This window comes from Mastigoproctus giganteus, chromosome 8 (assembly GCF_048544385.1).
Source record: "Mastigoproctus giganteus isolate SK-2022 chromosome 8, ASM4854438v1, whole genome shotgun sequence".
Taxonomy (NCBI): domain Eukaryota; kingdom Metazoa; phylum Arthropoda; class Arachnida; order Uropygi; family Thelyphonidae; genus Mastigoproctus; species Mastigoproctus giganteus.
This window is the reverse complement of record NC_143582.1, coordinates 41,845,843-41,863,623: the sequence shown is the minus strand read 5'-3', so window position 1 is coordinate 41,863,623 and position 17,781 is coordinate 41,845,843. Positions and strand designations below refer to the sequence as shown.

General features: G+C 39.9%; 1 protein-coding gene across 4 annotated transcripts in view; it reads left to right on the top strand.

Annotated features, from left to right (window-relative positions):
* Positions 1-17,781, top strand: part of LOC150081484 (calcium/calmodulin-dependent protein kinase type II delta chain-like) — a 645,695-nt gene that overhangs the window by 221,479 nt on the left and 406,435 nt on the right. For all 4 annotated transcript variants that reach the window (XM_090379918.1, XM_090379916.1, XM_090379917.1 and 1 more), the window contains exon 6: positions 6,362-6,434. In XM_090379918.1, coding sequence (XP_090236044.1) covers positions 6,362-6,434 — 73 coding nt within the window. The remainder of the gene's footprint in view (positions 1-6,361; positions 6,435-17,781) is intronic.

The window sequence follows — 17,781 nt, the reverse complement described above, 5'->3', positions numbered from 1 at the left end:
TTTTGTGAATTTATTGGATAATTGTTTTCTGCAGCGGCACGTTCGAGAGGCAACCAGAGAGGGTAATACTCTTGATCTGGTTATCAGCAGTGATAATTTGTGTATTAAGAATTTACAGATAAAGGAACCACTAGGTGGCAGCGATTGCAGTGTACTGATGTGGGATTTACTTAAGGATATAATTACCATCGGGAGTAAAGGAAAGAATTTTTGCTTCCGTAAAGGTGACTACAGTGGTCTCACACAATTTTTAAATTTTGTGCAGTGGGACCAACTGATGATGTTACCAACAGCAAATTGTAAGTGGGAAGCATTCAAGGAATTAATTCTGGTAGATGGTTCATACCAATTAAGAAACATAGTTCAAGGTTTAGGCCTAAATGGTTGTCAAATGAACTAATGAGCGTGTGGCAGTGAATAAAATTGCACAAGATACATATAAATTATCAGATAACACAGAAGCCTATGGCAGATAAAAGCTAGTCTAATCAAGTCACAAAGGCGATTAGGCAAGCAAAGGCAGATTGCAAGAAATCTTTGGCAAAGGATGCTAAGAAAAACAGCAAGGATTTCTTTACTTATATAAACTCTTAAAGAAAGCGGATGAATCAGATTGGTCCACTTGATATCGATGGTTCGACTGTTGATGATTCTGCTCAGATAGCAAACAAACTGAATGAGTATTTTGCATCTACATTCACATATGAGTAGTTATTAAGGAAGGAAAATACCAGAAGGTTATCAAATTGTAGCAGGATGCTTAATGATTTTGTAATAACTGAGAGCAAATTGGAGAAGAAATTGTTGAAGTTAAAACATAAGAAAGGCAGTTAAAACATAAGAAAAGGATGGGATCTATACAGTTGTTATTATTAGCTATATGGTGCAAGGAAGCCTGAGGCTTATGCTGCACCAGCCAAAAAACAAAATTCCCTGAGAGAGAGAGAGAGAGAGAGAGAAAAGCAGAAGGGAATCACCAAGAAAGAGAAGAATGATGATATCTAGCTCAGGACCTTGGGTGTGCCAAACCCACATTCACCTGATGCGAGCCCCCAGGGTTAATATTAAAGGAGGTGGCAAAGGAACAAAGCAAACCCTTAGATGTAATAATGAGAGCATCTGTGGACTCAGGGTAGATCCCCATTGACTGGAAATGTGCAAATGTATCCCCAATTCACAAAGGGGGATTGAAGGGTGGCACAAGTAATTACAGACCAGTTAGTTTAACTTCTGTTCCAGGTAAAATAATGGAGTCACTGGTTAAAGATGCATTGCAGGATTATCTAGACAAGACTGCTCTATGATGTGGATACAAAGAAACTGGATGCAAAAAATAATTTTGATATCATATACTTGGATTTCAGGAAAGCATTTGACACTGTTGCGCATGGTAGACTACTGTACATATTGGATCAGAATGGTATTAAGGGTAAGTTGCTACAATGGATAAAAGGGTGGTTGAGTGGGAGAAGACATAAGGTGGTAATCAATGGGCACTGCACTTCGTGGACTAATGTTATTAGTGGAGTTCCACAGGGTTCAGTGTTGGGCTCGCTGTTGTTTTGTATATTTATCAATGGTATTGGTGAAGGTATATCAGTCTTAGTGTCGAAGTTTGCAGATGATACAAAGATAGGCAGGGTTGTTAATGACAGTAATGGGGTGTGCTACTGCAACAGGATCTAAAAAATTTGCATTTGCCATTGTTACCCCTTCAGTTGCCACTGAGAAGTGACAACTGAAGTTTAACAATGACAAATGCAAAGTACTGCATATGGGTGGAAGTAACCCCAGAGGAGCATACCAACTGTGTGTAACTACACTTAGGGAGGTAGAAAATGAAAAAGACCTGGGAGTAATTGTGCAGTCAGATATGTTTTCTGAGCAATGGAGACAAGCTGCAAGAGCAGGTCATGGGGTTTTGTCAATGATGTACAGGAATTTTGCTAGCAGGGAAAAGGAGGTGATTATTCCTTTGTACAAGGCAATGGTCAGGCCACGCCTTGAGTACTGCGTACAGGTCTGGAGGCCTCATTTTAGGAAGGATGTAGATTTGCTTGAGCATATACAGAGAAAGGAACAATGGGTTGAGCACGCTAAATTGTGATGGGATTCTTCCACTTGCTCAGGTTACGAACCTAAGTGGGCATAAATTCAAATTGAGAAAAGACAGTTGTAGAATAGATGTGCGGAAATTTGCCTTTAGCTAGTGGGTGATTAATTGCTGGAACAAACTTCCATCTGTCGTTGTGGATGTTGATAGCTTAAATAAATTCAAGGAGGAACTGGACAAACATTTAGAGGGTATGGTTGTGTGAATTTTTTTTTTTTTTTGTCTGATGCTACATAAGCTCATACATTTGCTTTCTTGCATCACATGCCTCTATTACTGTTACTATTACTATTGCTCCCCTTAAGGAAATTCAGATCACAATTTTATGATGGTCTCTTCTCCAATAAATGGCCTCCATAGCTGAGTGGTCAAGAGCGGGAGTGCTGTAGCATATGCTCTTTGAGTAGACCGGGGTTCAAGCCCATGACAGATATAACTGCTAAATACAGTTGAGCTGCCAACATACACTGGACTAGCTTGGCAGAGTATGGTCCATTTCCCTCAACATGAATTGTTGACGAGGGTTCCATCCTGCAGTGGATTGATAATGGCTGCTGCTTTTGTTGCTTCTCCAATGGTGCTTTCTCATGGCCATTCTTAGCCTGATAATATTTGCCATTACAAGAATACAAAATGGGCTGGTTTGTGTGATTTATATTCTTCTTTAGCTTGTTTGGATTACTATTTCAAGTCTTCTGATCTGAATGTTTGCTCATATTGTAACAAATGTTACAATAACGCTCCTGTAACAAATCCATCCATTGTGTCTAAATATAATGCTAGCTAACTAGTATCCTATTTTTCTTCTAACTCTTGTATTGTTCATCTTGGTAACTGGTCTGCTTCCTTCATACCCATTACACACTACTTGATAGCAAGAAAGCTCCAGATTCTGATTGCATTTCTTCACTTGTTCCCAAAACCTGTGCTCCTGAACTTGGTCTTGTTCTCCATTGCCTTTTTACAATTTCTTAATCTGCTGGTGTTTTCCTGTTGATTGTATTTACTTATATCCAACAAGTTCTTCAAAAAGGTGTCAATCTCACCCTTCCGGTTATCATCCCATTGCACCTATCTCTATTCTTTCCAAAGTAATGGAGAAACCTATCAACTGACAACTCATATACTAGATTGAAACCTTGCATCTAATCAGTAATTGGCAATATTAATTCCATCAGTTTCAATCTACTGGTGATCTATTGGCTTGTGTTACTAATTTTTGGTCAAATTTGATTTAAAAATTTAGTAAAACTCAGCCAGCTGCTCTTGACATTTCTAAAACTTTTAGTATTGGTGAATGATACAAGTAAGCAAGCTCATGCAGCCTCAGCCAAAAAAAAAAAAAAAAAAAAAAAAAAAAAAGCCAATATTTCCATTTGGATTTATTCAAACTGTCCACTTCCACAACACTAGATGGAAGTTTATTTCAGCAATTAACTGTCTACTGGCTGAAAACAAATTTACACACCTTTATCCTGCAACCATCTTTGCTTAGTTTAAATTTATATCCCTATAAAAATGCCATCGATCATATAGCTTACTCAATCTATTCAAAGTCATAAACATCTCGGTCAGATCATCTTGCTTGTGATATACGAGGAGATCTGACTTTTCTGAAATCTAAGTGTGTGATTTCAAAATTACTTTTTGCATCCAGTTCCACTGTTACTGCTTCATAGTATCCAATCAGACTGATGTGGAACAATATCAAAAGTTTTACTGAAATATATAATGTCACAATAATTTTTTCATCTATTTCTTCTGTTACTGCATCATAGTAACTAATCATATTATTCAGTAAGCTCTTCCTGTAACAAATCCATCCAAACTGCATTTCTGTGACAATGATCCTGTGTTACTTCTTTAACTATTGACTCCATTATTTTCCTTACTGCAACATAGTAGCTAATCATATTATTCAGTAAGCTCTCTCTCTAACAAATCCATCCAAACTGCATTTCTGTCACAGTGATCCTCTGTTGCTCCTTTAACTACAGAAGAGCATTGGTAATCCGAACTAATTGGGACCGGGGGTACTTTTTGACTTCCGATTTGTTTGGATTTTCGAATTTATCAAAAATACTGTTCTGGAGACTAAAAAAAAAAAAAAGGTTTAGTAAGTTTAAAAATAAAAACACTAAGTTGTACTATGTATTTTTATTCATAGGTAACAAAACAAATGGACCTTTCAGCCACAGTAACACATAGGCCTACATATAGGCCTTTAACAAAAATAATTACTACTTTTTTGCTGTACCGTTTTCGAACTTCATTTCTTTGCTGCCAGATCTCTCACTCTTTACAGCAAGAGTAGTTGAATTGGATAGCATTGTTTGTTGATTTTTTGTCAATTCAGCATTCAGTTTATTTGTCAATTTTCATGTATCATATAATTTTGTTAATTGATAAGGCAATAAAAGTGTAAATTTGTGCTTTATATCTTCATTTTTATAGCCTGTGTATAATATTCCTCCGATTTTTGCTTATTAGAATTGCTATTTAATGGAATCAAATTTCAGTTGCAAATGTGATTACAGTAACTGGCGCTTACTGTAATTATTTTATGGCACCAGCATAAAAAAAAAATAAATAAATGCTGACTTGTTCGGATTATTGACATACAGATTTTCGATGCTCTACTGTACTGACTCCATTATTTTCCCTGGAACAGAAGTCAAACTTAGAAGTGTGTAATTACCCACTTCATCCTTTGATCCACCCCCTCTCCCCTTTCTGAAAAGAGGCGAGACATTTGATGAATTTGTATTTGCTGAATATGTAACATATTCAGTAAATACACTAACATATTAGTGCCCTACTATGAATATTCTTACACTTGTGCATATCTGTTGCAACTTATTTTACCCTCAACTGGTGCAACTTAGGGGTTGCACCTGTTTATAGTAAAATAAAAGAGGAGAGACTGATAGGGTTCAGATGTGTAAATATAAGAGGTCAGGATGAACCAGTAAATAGGATCCTGGAACAATGGTGGGGATCACCTAAGAGGTCATGGATGTGGAAAGGGACTTGAATAGAGGAGTGCAGAATTAGAAAGGACTTGACCCAAGATGGAAAGGGATGGTGAAGGACTCAAAAAGCTGACCTGCAATAGATGGGATTAGGCTATGGAAGAAGGAAGAGGAGAAGATCTAAAGGAATTTTATGCTGAGCACTTGAAGTGATTAAAGGAATGAAAACAATTTTACATTATTAAAAAAAATAATAATGTAGGTTAATAAAGAGATGTCCTTGCAGAATTTATGTCATGTCCAGTTTCATAATTTTGTCATGATGAAACCAGATGGCATAATTCAGTTTTGCAATAAAATAAAATCTTAAAAATGCTTGGTTTTTGGTATACCAGATGGGGGGGGGTGTGATACCTGTAATAATTTTCAGTGAGCAGAACTCATATATTACTATTACTGTTATTGAATGTTCTCTGCACATGTGAAGTCCATTTACACATTTTAAATTTCAGGTTTTTACACAACTTGCAATTTATGTATGTGGTGATATGAAAATCCATGAAATTGTAACAATCCCTTTTTGTCATGGGTCAGTGTTGTGTTTTTTTTTTTTTTTTTTGCAGTATTTATCATTGGCCCACTTAAATTTTTCCTGAAGAACAAGGTGAAGATGCATGGACAAGGTATAAGTAATTGTACGATATTATTGGAGCATCACTTTATTCTTTCTTCAAAATTTCCTAACCCTTCAGAAGCAGCTAGTTTTGGCTCCATAAGTCTCAGCAAAATACCTTCTGAATAGGATTATTTGAAATCTGGAACATACAGAGAGAATGGCCCACTTATGGGGTTAAGGAATTTGATATGATGTGAAGAATTGTTAATCTCAGCTGAGATTCTGCAGACAGCATGCATACCAAATTACTCCTCTCTCCTGAATATGTTGCTAGACAGCCATAAGCAGCACATGGAACAGTTTTGAGTTTTAATGAAATTAAAATTTCTTTTTTTTAGTTAATATTGATATTTTCTGCAGTACCACCTATGGGAAAAAAAAACTTTTATTCTCATAAAGCCAAACTTCATACTGTATGGTCAAGCATCAAAACCTCTTATATTCCTGAAATTCTCATGCCAAACTAACAAATATGTTTCTTGATATAACAGTGCACTCCTGTTGATATCATAATTATCTAGTAAAGAGTTCAATTATTTGTAATGAATTTTTGTATTTAGATATGTTTCATGTAACTTATGAATCTTTACTTTTGTTTAGTCATTGTATTCAGCAGATTCTGGAAAGTGTTCATCACTGCCATCAGAGTAATGTGGTACACAGAGATCTTAAAGTAGGTTTACATTTATAAATTCACTATTTAAATTGGATTGAGATATTTCTTTTGGATTTTGTAGTTTATTTTTATAATGTTTATCAAAGAGGAATAATCATTTGGTATAAAAATAATTTTACTAATTTCTGAGCAGTCACAAATGTAGTTTTGGATATACTAAAACACTTTTTTTTATATATATTCACACACACACACACACACACACACACACACACACACACACACACACACACACACACACACACATGCACACACGCATGCACACACACACACACACACACACACCATTGATAGTAAATTCTGTGTAATATATCCATGATTTATATCCATATATCCATGATCTCTTGATTGAAACAGCCACCACAAAACATTCGGAGTGGCTATTAAAGACAACGACATTTGGTGGGTTGCCAGTATCTGTTACTCCCCACAATACCTTAAATTCATCAAAAGGTGTCATCACAGAATGGGACTTAATTACTGTGTCTGAGGATGAATTAGTACAAGAACTTAGCAACCAAAAGGTAATCAGCGCTAAAAGAATAATGACAAAAAAAGATGGAAATCTCATTCCAACTCGTTCCATCATTTTAATTTTTAGTACTCCTGATTTGCCATCCTCAGTAAAAGCTGGATATTTAAACTGCCGAATTCGTCCATACATCCCAAATCCTCTTCGCTGTTTTAAATGCCAGAAATATGGCCATTCACAGCAGGCATGCAGAGGTGACGCCATCTGTCCTATTTGTGGAGCAAAGGATCATACGCAGGCAGATTGTCCAGCCGCAATTCCCATCTGCCCCAACTGCAAAGGCAATCACCCCGCATTTTCTAAAACATGTGAAATGTGGAAAACAGGTAGGAATATCCAAAAATATAAAGTAGAACATAAAGTCACATATCCTGAGGCACGCAGACAAATAATGCTGACCATGCCAAGTCCATCTTATGCCTCTCGAACCCGAAGTTTTCATACAACTGCAATTCAAACAGATGTGTCGATACCGCCCAACGTCTCACTAGCTAATTGGGTTAAAGCAACCATATCAACCACAGGAAAAGAAAATTCTAAAACGAAAACCAGCAATGCCACCAACACCCCAATTAGTATCCCAAATGATATTGAGACTGTCTCAAATGACACAGAAAAATTCCCAATTGAGACTCGGACAGTTCCGCATAACAAAGAAAAACTAAAAACTGCTAAAGATAAGAATAAACCTGAATCATCAGCCAGTAGTATGGAAGTAGATGTAAACCCAGATCATGAAGAACCCATACTAGAACTTCACGCAAATGACACGATGGATACCGGACGCCCTACTTTCCCGAAAAAAGACCGAAAAAAATCCTCTTCAAACAAAAAACAGTCAGATGATTCCTCCTCAACTAAACCAAAATGAACCACAACATCTTACAATGGAATTGCAGAGGCTTTCGTTCCAACACAGACGATATTCAATACCTAATTAACCAATATTCTCTGGTTGCCTTTTGTTTACAGGAAACTTATCTAACCACACAAATTTCTCCTTCGATAAAGAACTATTGGATTTATCGAAGAGATCGAAATACTGCTAACGCTGCCCATGGTGGTGTGGCAATCCTAGTAAATTCAAAGATCCCATCTAAACATATCCCACTCCAAACTGAAATAGAAGCTGTTGCTGTTTGTATAACTCTCCGTGGTACAATAACACTAGTCTCAATCTATCTACCACCAAACTGTACTTGCTCTTTAAAAGATCTTGAAGACCTCTTTATACAGATACCTCCACCTTTCTGTATATTAGGGGACTTTAACGGGCACCACCCATTATGGGGCTCTACTAAATTGGATAGACGAGGTAGACTAATTGAAAGTTTTTTGGAGGCACTAAATCTCACTGTACTCAATACAGGTGCACCGACACACGTACAGCTCCCAGCAGGACACACCTCAGCAATAGATCTCTCAATTTGTTCACCAGTACTAGTCCCAACCATAGAGTGGTATGTAATAAACGATCCCATGGGCAGTGACCACTTCCCAATAGTATGCAACTTTCTGAAAGCAAAGACTCCTTCATTTCAACCCTACAGAAAGTGGAAATTTGTCCGAGCAGACTGGGCAAAATTTCGGTCATCAATCGACCTTGACGAGGAAAAAATCCGCCTCCAGCATATTGATAATGTGACAGAATACATCACGTCGCATCTTCTAAATGTGGCTAAAGACACGATACCACTATCAAATCCGCCGGGCCGAAAGCATTATAATTACTGGTGGAATGACAAATGCACCACAGCAAAGAGAGCAAAAAATAAAGCCTGGAATTTGTTTCGGCAGTGCCCAAGCACAGTCAATCTTATTAATTATAAGAAATTAAGGGCAAAAGCACGCTTTATACAAAAGCAAGCAAAGAAAGAATCCTGGACCCGTTTTGCATCCAGTTTTCACAGAAATACCGATCCCAAAATAATATGGAAAAGAATTAGACAGCTGTCTGGTAAGTTTCCTACCATACCTTCTCCAATCCTCTCTTGGAATGGGCAAGATATATCTAATCCTGTAGATATAGCCAATGCTTTGGGCAATATTTTTGCAGAAATCTCAGCAACATCAGCCTATACTAGCTCATTCCAAAGAATTAAAAACACTAAAGAAAAGCATGGTATTAATTTTGAAACTTCAAACCTTCTCCCATATAATAAACCTCTGCAATATTCTGAACTGTTACATGTCATTAGAACAGCCCGCAATGGTGCTGCTGGACCAGATGGGATTTATTATGTCATGCTACAACATCTTAATGACAAAGCTTTGTGTCTCCTCCTAGTCTTTTACAATCGTATATTTTTAGAAAATGTTTTTCCAGTTTCTTGGCATCACTCTACAGTTTTGGCATTCCTAAAACCTGGAAAAGATCCATCCAACCCATATAGCTATAGACCCATATCTCTCTCAAGCTGCCTCAGTAAAATCCTTGAGAAAATTATCCACAGAAGACTCATCTGGATCATTGAGTCGGAAGAGCTAATGAGCCATAGTCAATATGGCTTTTGTCAAAACAGGTCATGCTTAGACCTTATGGTCAAGGCTGAATTTGCCATCCGTAATGCTTTTGTCAAACATGAACATCTAGTAATGATTTCAATAGACATAGAGAAGGCATTTGATACCACCTGGAGGCATGGTATACTTAGTGATCTGTACTTTCTCGGACTATGTGGCAACCTTCCTATATTTATTAAGAACTTTCTACATACTAGATCATTTCAAGTTCGATACCAACATGCCCTCTCTTCAACTTTCATTCAGGAAGAAGGTGTTCCACAGGGATCAGTATTGAGTGCCACTCTTTTTGCTATTAGAATTGATTCCATCACCAAACAGCTTCCAAACACAATTGAGACTTATCTATATGCAGATGACCTTTCCATCTCCTGCCATTCCCAAAACATGAGATCTATTGAAAGACAGCTTCAAATTTCACTAAATAAAATACAACAATGGGCCAGCCTCAACGGCTACCGACTCTCTCAGCAGAAAACAACTGCAATCCATTTTTGCAGACAATGAAAACTTCATCCGGATCCTGAACTTCGAATTTCCAATGTCTCCATGCCAATCGCTACTAACTTCAGATTTCTAGGATTAATCCTTGACCACAAATTAAATTTCCTAGATCATATTAAAAATGTACGGACTTCCTGTCTGAAAAAGATAAACATACTCAGAGCTTTATCCGCCCGAACGTGGGGTGCAGATCGTACCTCCCTGCTTCGGTTGTACAAGGCATTAATCAGATCCCGTCTCGATTATGGTGCTCCAATCTATGATTCTGCCAGAAAGAGTGCATTACGCTGGCTCGATCCTATTCAACACAGTGCTTTGAGAATTGCAATTGGTGTGTTCAGAACATCGCCAGCACATAGTCTCTACATAGAAGCTCACGAGCCCCCACTAACGTTACGCAGGAAAACACTGTTATTGAAATATGCTGTCAAGATACAAAGTTGTGCCTCTCATCCCGTTCAGTCATACCTTTTAAACCCACCATTAGAAAACCTATACAGAAACAAACCCAGCATAGTTAAACCAGTTGGTCTTCGCCTTCTTGAACTGGCGCAGGTTTGGAATATTTCCATCCGGAAAGTACAGCAGATACCAACCTTTACTCAACCACCATGGGCTCCTCCTCCTCTTCCAACATGTGACACTTACCTCTGCCAATGGAGAAAGAATACTTTGCAAGCAATAAACTTCAAACAAATTCATGATGTTCACATTCAAAGATATATTGATTTCTACCAAATTTATACAGATGGCTCTAAATCTAATTCAAATGTTGGAGCAGCTGCAGTGTTTCTAAATACAGTTGTATCAGTATCCCTTCCATCAGATTTTAGTATATTTTCTGCTGAATTGTATGCAATAAAACTTGCTTTAGAAAATCTCTATTCTGACTGTTCTTTAAAATCTGTTATTTATACTGATTCCCTCAGCTCAATCATGTCGCTAAGTAATTGCGAAGATAAAGTTCACCCTATTCTAGATGAAATCAGAAGCTTGTTGCTACAAATCAAAAAACGTCACCAACTGGTTGCTTTTTGTTGGATACCAGCCCATTCCGGTATTTTAGGCAATGAACTGGCTGATAAAGCTGCAAAAAATCCAACTACCTTTGATTTAACCAATATCCCTGTTCCAGCATCAGATTGTGTACTAACCGTTCATGCTGCTTGCCTATCACAATGGACAGCACTCTGGCACTCTCAGACTAATAATAAACTCTTTCAGTTTAAACAAGATCCGAAAATTTGGCGTTCCAGTGTCCGTACATCGAGACGAGAAGAAGTAGTCCTTTCAAGGGCAAGAATAGGTCATACTCATCTGACACATCTTTATTTACTCACAGGAGGTGATCCACCACAGTGTACACATTGCTCTAACAACTTGACTGTTAGACATATTCTCATTGGCTGCCCCTACTATAAACAACACAGAGCTTCATCCTTGATCTCACTGATAAATAATCGTAAACCAATAACTCTTGAAAATCTCATTGGTGATAAGGCAAATATTTCTGAATTTTTTGACTTCCTCAAGCAAACTGGACTTTTTAATAATTTCTGATTTAAAATTTTCTTTTGATTTTATGGAAATTCCTCATCTCTTAAAATAATAAGTGAATAGGCACATATAGCCATAGATGCTTGTGTGCCATTAAGCCTCCATAACAACAACAACAATCCCCCCCCCCCAAGCTAGGAGTTTTTTGACCCACCTGACACTGCCTCAATGGCAACAGCAAATATTTTTGTACTCTTTCTATTTAGTCGTATCCCATCCCTGTCATAGCAGTCTCTCCTTTTAAGAAGCACAGACCATGCTGCAAAAAATTCTGACCCCACGAGATTTGCACAATCTCTCCAGGGCAATATTGATTGATGAGGCTCTCGTCATGTACGCCCTCCAATCATGTCTGAGCAGAATTGCAGGCACCTTCAAATTTAACCATAACTCACAACTTTTTTTCAACATTGATCTGTACATTAGAAAACAGGCCTTGTGCGTCAGGTTGCATTATATCATCAAAGTTTCTTGCGACGAATGACTAACTGGTTAAAATAAATTTATTAAAATAAAAATTATATATACATAAGATAAAACTGAAATAAAATAAGATAACAATTAAAATACAGTAAGATAACAGCATTAAAATACAATAAGATGAGAGTTAAAGGAATATTATCAACCTCTAGTTCAATCGTAAACTGAATGATGGCTTTCACACCCATAGCCAAATGTGTAATGGGAGGTTTACAAAGAAGGACTGCAGACTCGTGACCCTCAGCATCAAGTTTGCGGTCCTTCCTTGTAAACCTCCCATTACACATTTGGCTATGGGTGTGAAAGCATCTCTCGACAAGCTACCTGAAGAGACTGCTAACGTAATTCGCTTTAAAGCAGCTTCGATTTTGCGGCACATCCGGCCTATTACTAATAACCTCAGACGATTTCAATGGAAAGCTCTTTCTTCTTTGTGCAAAGATGGCACTATTGTAGTTTTGCCTGCAGATAAGGGGCGGCACACTGTTGTCCTGGACAAGTCGGAGTATATTCGTAAAGCCCTTGCTCTATTACAGGATCGGGAGGTTTATGAAACTGTGCAAGACTCCCCTGTGAAAGTGTTGGAGAAGTTGGAATCTAAAGTTAATAAACTTGTGTATTCTTGGTTTTTAGCTAATAAGATTACCAAGAATGTCCACTGGAAGCTTCATTGTGACAGATTGTCGACTCCTGCAGTTTTATGGACTTCCAAAGATCCATAAACCTGGTGTTCCTTTACGGTCCGTTTCTTGTTGTCATCATACACCTACGTATGAACTTTCTAAACATATTGTCCAGTTATTAGCACCCATTGTTGGGAAAACTGTTTACACTGTTTCCAGTAGTACGCATTTTCTGCGTATTATTAAAGATTTTATTATTTCTGGGAGCAAGGTTATGGTCTCCTTTGATGTGGTTTCTCTGTTCACTTCTGTTCCTATACAACAGACTACTGCCTGCACGAGACGTCTTTTGAGCAGGGATACCACTTTGGGAAATAGAACCTCGCTCTCTACAGATGATATTTGTACTGCTCTCAATCTGTGTTTAACAGGGGGCGTGATAATGTTCAATGACTCTCTGTTCCGCCAAATACAGGGCACAGCTATGGGTGCCCCTGTTAGTCCTATCATGGCCAATATCGCCATGGAGGAACTTGAGAGTCAGATTTTTTTGAACTTACCTATTCCTATCACTCTCTGGTGTTGTTATGTTGATGATATTTCTGCAGTTGTACCCTGGGGATTAGAATCTGGGCTGCTGTAATATCTCAATTCCCTGTCACCTGTCATTCAGTTTATGATTGAACTAGAGGTTGATAATACCCTTCCTTTTTTGGATGTGTTAGTTCAACGTGTGGATTTGTGTTTAGTAACTTCCGTTTTTTGGAAGCCAATGTGCACAGGCCAATTTACCAATTATGGCTCTGTGCACGCCCCTGGTCATTATGTAGCACTGCTTGTACTTTATTCTCCCATGCTTGGATGCACTCTAGTTCAACTGGTGACAGGCAATTGGAGATTTCTAAAATTAGGGCGGAGCTTTCAAATTGCGGCTATCCACCTCATGTTCTAGATAGATGTGAACTTCAGGCTCACAATTTGTTACGAAATCTGACCCGCCTCGCATCAGTCAATTTATCTCTACCGCCTACATCCCCTATTATCCGGGCGTATCGAAATGTCTTACTACTATTTTGCATCTCCATCATATACGATGTGTGCAACTTCCGGGGAGGAAATTACAATCTATTATTTCTAAGGTGAAAACACCTTAGAAATAATAGATTGTTCCTCCTTTCTTATGGAGTGGTTCCGTATACCATATTATGTGTCCGGATTGTGGGGTGTCTTATGTAGGTGAGTCTGATAGAAGATTGAAAGATCGGGTTTCTGAACATGAGATGGCTCTGTGAACCGCTAATTTTGAATGCTCCGCAGTCGCTGAACATTATTGGGTTGAGCAGCACAACCTTGATCCCCAATGGGATATTAAAATCATTGACTATTCATGTGATTACCACCAGCATGACTTGAAGCACTACACATAGCCACCAGTAATAGTGCTATGAATCGGATGAGGGGAGTACACTTACACGATATTATAGAATGTACTGTATTGCAGTGCGATGAGCCCTGACAATCATCACACGTACGTAATTCTGATGATGATTTGATGATACGATGATATTTACCGACACCAGCCCCTCGACGTGGGCACCTGTACGTGGTGAGGGGACCTCCCAGTGATGCTGCTGGTTTTTCCAGATTAGCATCACTGGGATCCAACGCCCACAGCCCAGGTTCCAGGCTTACATCAATGGAATCCGGCGTGTTTGCCGTGCGCTGCGACCTGTGGAAATTCGGAAAGGGGGATCCTGGTGGTTGAGGGGCCCAACTTCAATACACCACTTTGGCCCCTGCTTCGACAAGACGGGTGGTCCTGGAAGGCCCGGCTAGGATCAATCGGCTAGTAGGTTCGCCTGCGAGGGTCAACCGTGTCAATGCCATGCCCCTACCCTCATGGTCCGAGGGACAGGATTCAGGCTGGCGGCGGTGCAGGTATAGTGTCTGGGTAGCCCTGGCGTTCCACTCCCGAGCGCATTTATTGCATGCCGGGTAATGGGCGTCCCTTTGGGCTCCGTGGTGGGTGGGGAGCCCGGGCACTGAACCATATAAAAATCTCTATGAATCCTGATAAACTAAATTCTTCAGGGGCCCCAACCCGGTCCCTATCTGAAATCAATGAAAAGGAGACAGATAGCATTATTGCTAAAAAGAGGCAGCGAACCGAATTACCATCAGGGCCTGTCCCAAGGTTCCTAATTATGCATTCCACCAATGAAACACCAATTGGTAAAATGTCGCCCTTTTTTATTCAAAAAGGGTTAGACGGGTTAGCAGGTTCACCCAAATCAGTTAAGAGGCTTCATTCTGGAGACCTTTTAATTGAAACTAAAAATGACAGGCAATCGGAACATCTACTCCGAACAACATCAATCGGAGGAATCCCTATAACAGTGACACCACACAGAACACTCAATTCATCGAGAGGTGTCATTTCGGAGTGGGACCTTCTCGGCGTAACCGAGGAGGAAATCTGCTCCGAATTAAAACCACAGGGAATTATTGCCGTCAAAAGAATTACTGCGCGAAGGGATGGAAAACTTGTTAAAACTAGGAGCGTTATCCTGACTTTTAACTCTCCCAAACCTCCTGATGAGATTAAAGCTGGATACATCAACTGTCCAGTACGTCCATACATTCCGAACCCTTTACGGTGTTTTAAATGCCACAAGTATGGACATTCTCAAATGGCCTGCCGTGGAGTCCTTGCATGCGCTCGATGCGGTGCAAAGGACCATGAAACAACAGCATGTTCAGCCGTAAAACCCACCTGTATTAACTGTGAAGGCGAACACCCGGCCTATTCACGAGCATGCCAGAGGTGGAAAGAAGAAAAAGAAATTCAACGGCTGAAGGCAGAGCTAAATATATCGTACCAGGAGGCAAGGAAATTGGTCAAACCCCTGATGGACTCAGACGGACATGACCATTCCTCCAAAGGAGTCTTTCACTCCCATGCCGACCGGGCTAGCCGAGTGGGTAAAGTACCTGCCCGGCAACCCAAAGGTCGCGGGTTCGATTCCCGCCTCGGGCTTGGATCAAAGTACTGCAAAAACCTTGGGAGGTGCAATATGGCCACAGAAGCCGATGCGCCAACAACTACCAAATCAAAAAAAAAAAAAAATCACTCCCATCGCGCGTTATCTCCTAAGTTCTCAAAAACCTGCACAGAAGAACCAATCAGCTGCCACTCCTATATCGGTACCTCCTAATGCTCCACAAATAACAACGGTAACTATGAAAGAAAAGAATAAAAAAGGGGAAGTCCCCCCTAGTACCCAAGAAAAGATAGATGTCGGGCAGAAGGAGGTACCCGAAGATTCAGTCTTGGAACTCTTTGCGGAGGAAGAAATGGACACGGGACAGCGTCCTTTCTTCCCCAAAAAAGATAGACCCAAGACTGATAAAAGTAAGCCCTCAGCACCTCGGAAGCCGCCTGATGGACCCACCAAGCCAAAATAATGGCTAAATTCCTACAATTGAATTGTCGTGGATTCCGGCGAAATATAGATGACATCAAGGCCCTCCTGCAAAAGCACGAGCCAGTTTCCTTTTGCTTGCAGGAGACATATCAAAAGGCAAATGACGATCCCATGATGCATAACACCACAATTTTTCATAAGGATAGAATTGCGGATGGCTCTGTACATGGGGGAGTAGCTATCCTTGTGGGTAACCAGACCCCAGTGCAGCCCTTGCTCATTACAACTAGCATAGAAGCTGTTGCAATTCGCCTTACGGTGGGATTTTTATTAACCGTCTGCTCTATCTATTTGCCACCTGGGACTGACATCACCCAGGCAGACCTTAATGATCTTCTTACGCAGCTGCCCCCCCTTTCTTACTTCTCGGGGATTTTAACGGACATAACACCCTGTGGGGTAGTGCTAACATCAACGGAAGGGGACGAGTCATAGAGTGTATGCTCAATGACAATGACCTTTCCCTCCTAAATACTGGAACAAACACCTTCTTCCACATGCCTACCCGTACTTTTTCTGCCATTGATCTCTCTATCTGCTCCCCTTCTCTACTCCCTTCACTCACTTGGGAAGTGGAGGAGAATCCATACGGAAGCGACCACTTCCCCGTGATAACCTTGTTACACAGTGGGAGACCATGTCTTCCTTTTAGGTTACCACGGTGGAAGATTGATCAGGCTGACTGGACTGCCTTCCAACATCAGGCAAATTTTGATCTTAGCACAGTCAGTCAAGAGCCTATCAATGATGCAGTCAAGTACATCACAGAAAATATTGTCCAAGCAGCTGCGAATGCTGTTCCAAAAACATCTGCCCGGTTTCCACCATTTCCTAAACCTTGGTGGAATTCACAATGCACAGCAGCAAAAAAGGCCCAAAACAAAGCGTGGGGGATATTCCGCCGATATCCTACCACGACCAACCTTATAGCCTTTAAACGTGCACGAGCCAAAGCACGATATATCCGTCGTCAGAGTCAAAAGGAATCGTGGATCCATTTTACATCATCTATTACCCAGTCTACCAACTCTAAGGTAGTCTGGGATAAAATCCGGAAAATGAAGGGAAAATATACATCCCACCCTTCTTCAATCCTAGATTATAATGGATGCGCTATTGCAGATCCAACTGCAATAGCTAATTCTCTTGGGGAAACATTCTCTAACATCTCTGCAACATCTTCGTATTCCCCAGAGTTCCTGGTCCTGAAATATAAAATCGAAAAACAGGCACTTAGCTTTAAATCTAAGAACATTGTGAAATCCCCTACAATGGGGATTTCACTATTCAGGAACTGGAAAGAGCCCTTGCTCTTTCCAAAGCAAGTGCCGTTGGACCAGATGGCATCCATTATGAAATGATTAAACATCTTTCACCAAAATCTATGGATTGTCTGCTCCTTCTGTATAACAGAATCTTTACTGAAGGGCAGTTTCCGGACTCCTGGCGAAAGGCAATCGTTCTTGCCTTCCCTAAGCCAGGAAAGGATCCAAAAGTCACCACCAATTATCGTCCTATTGCTCTGACTAGCTGTCTGTGCAAAATCCTGGAGAGAATGGTTAATTCTCGTTTAATTTGGTATCTAGAAGCAAATGACCTTCTCTCCAACTTCCATTGCGGCTTCCGAAGGAACCGGTCCA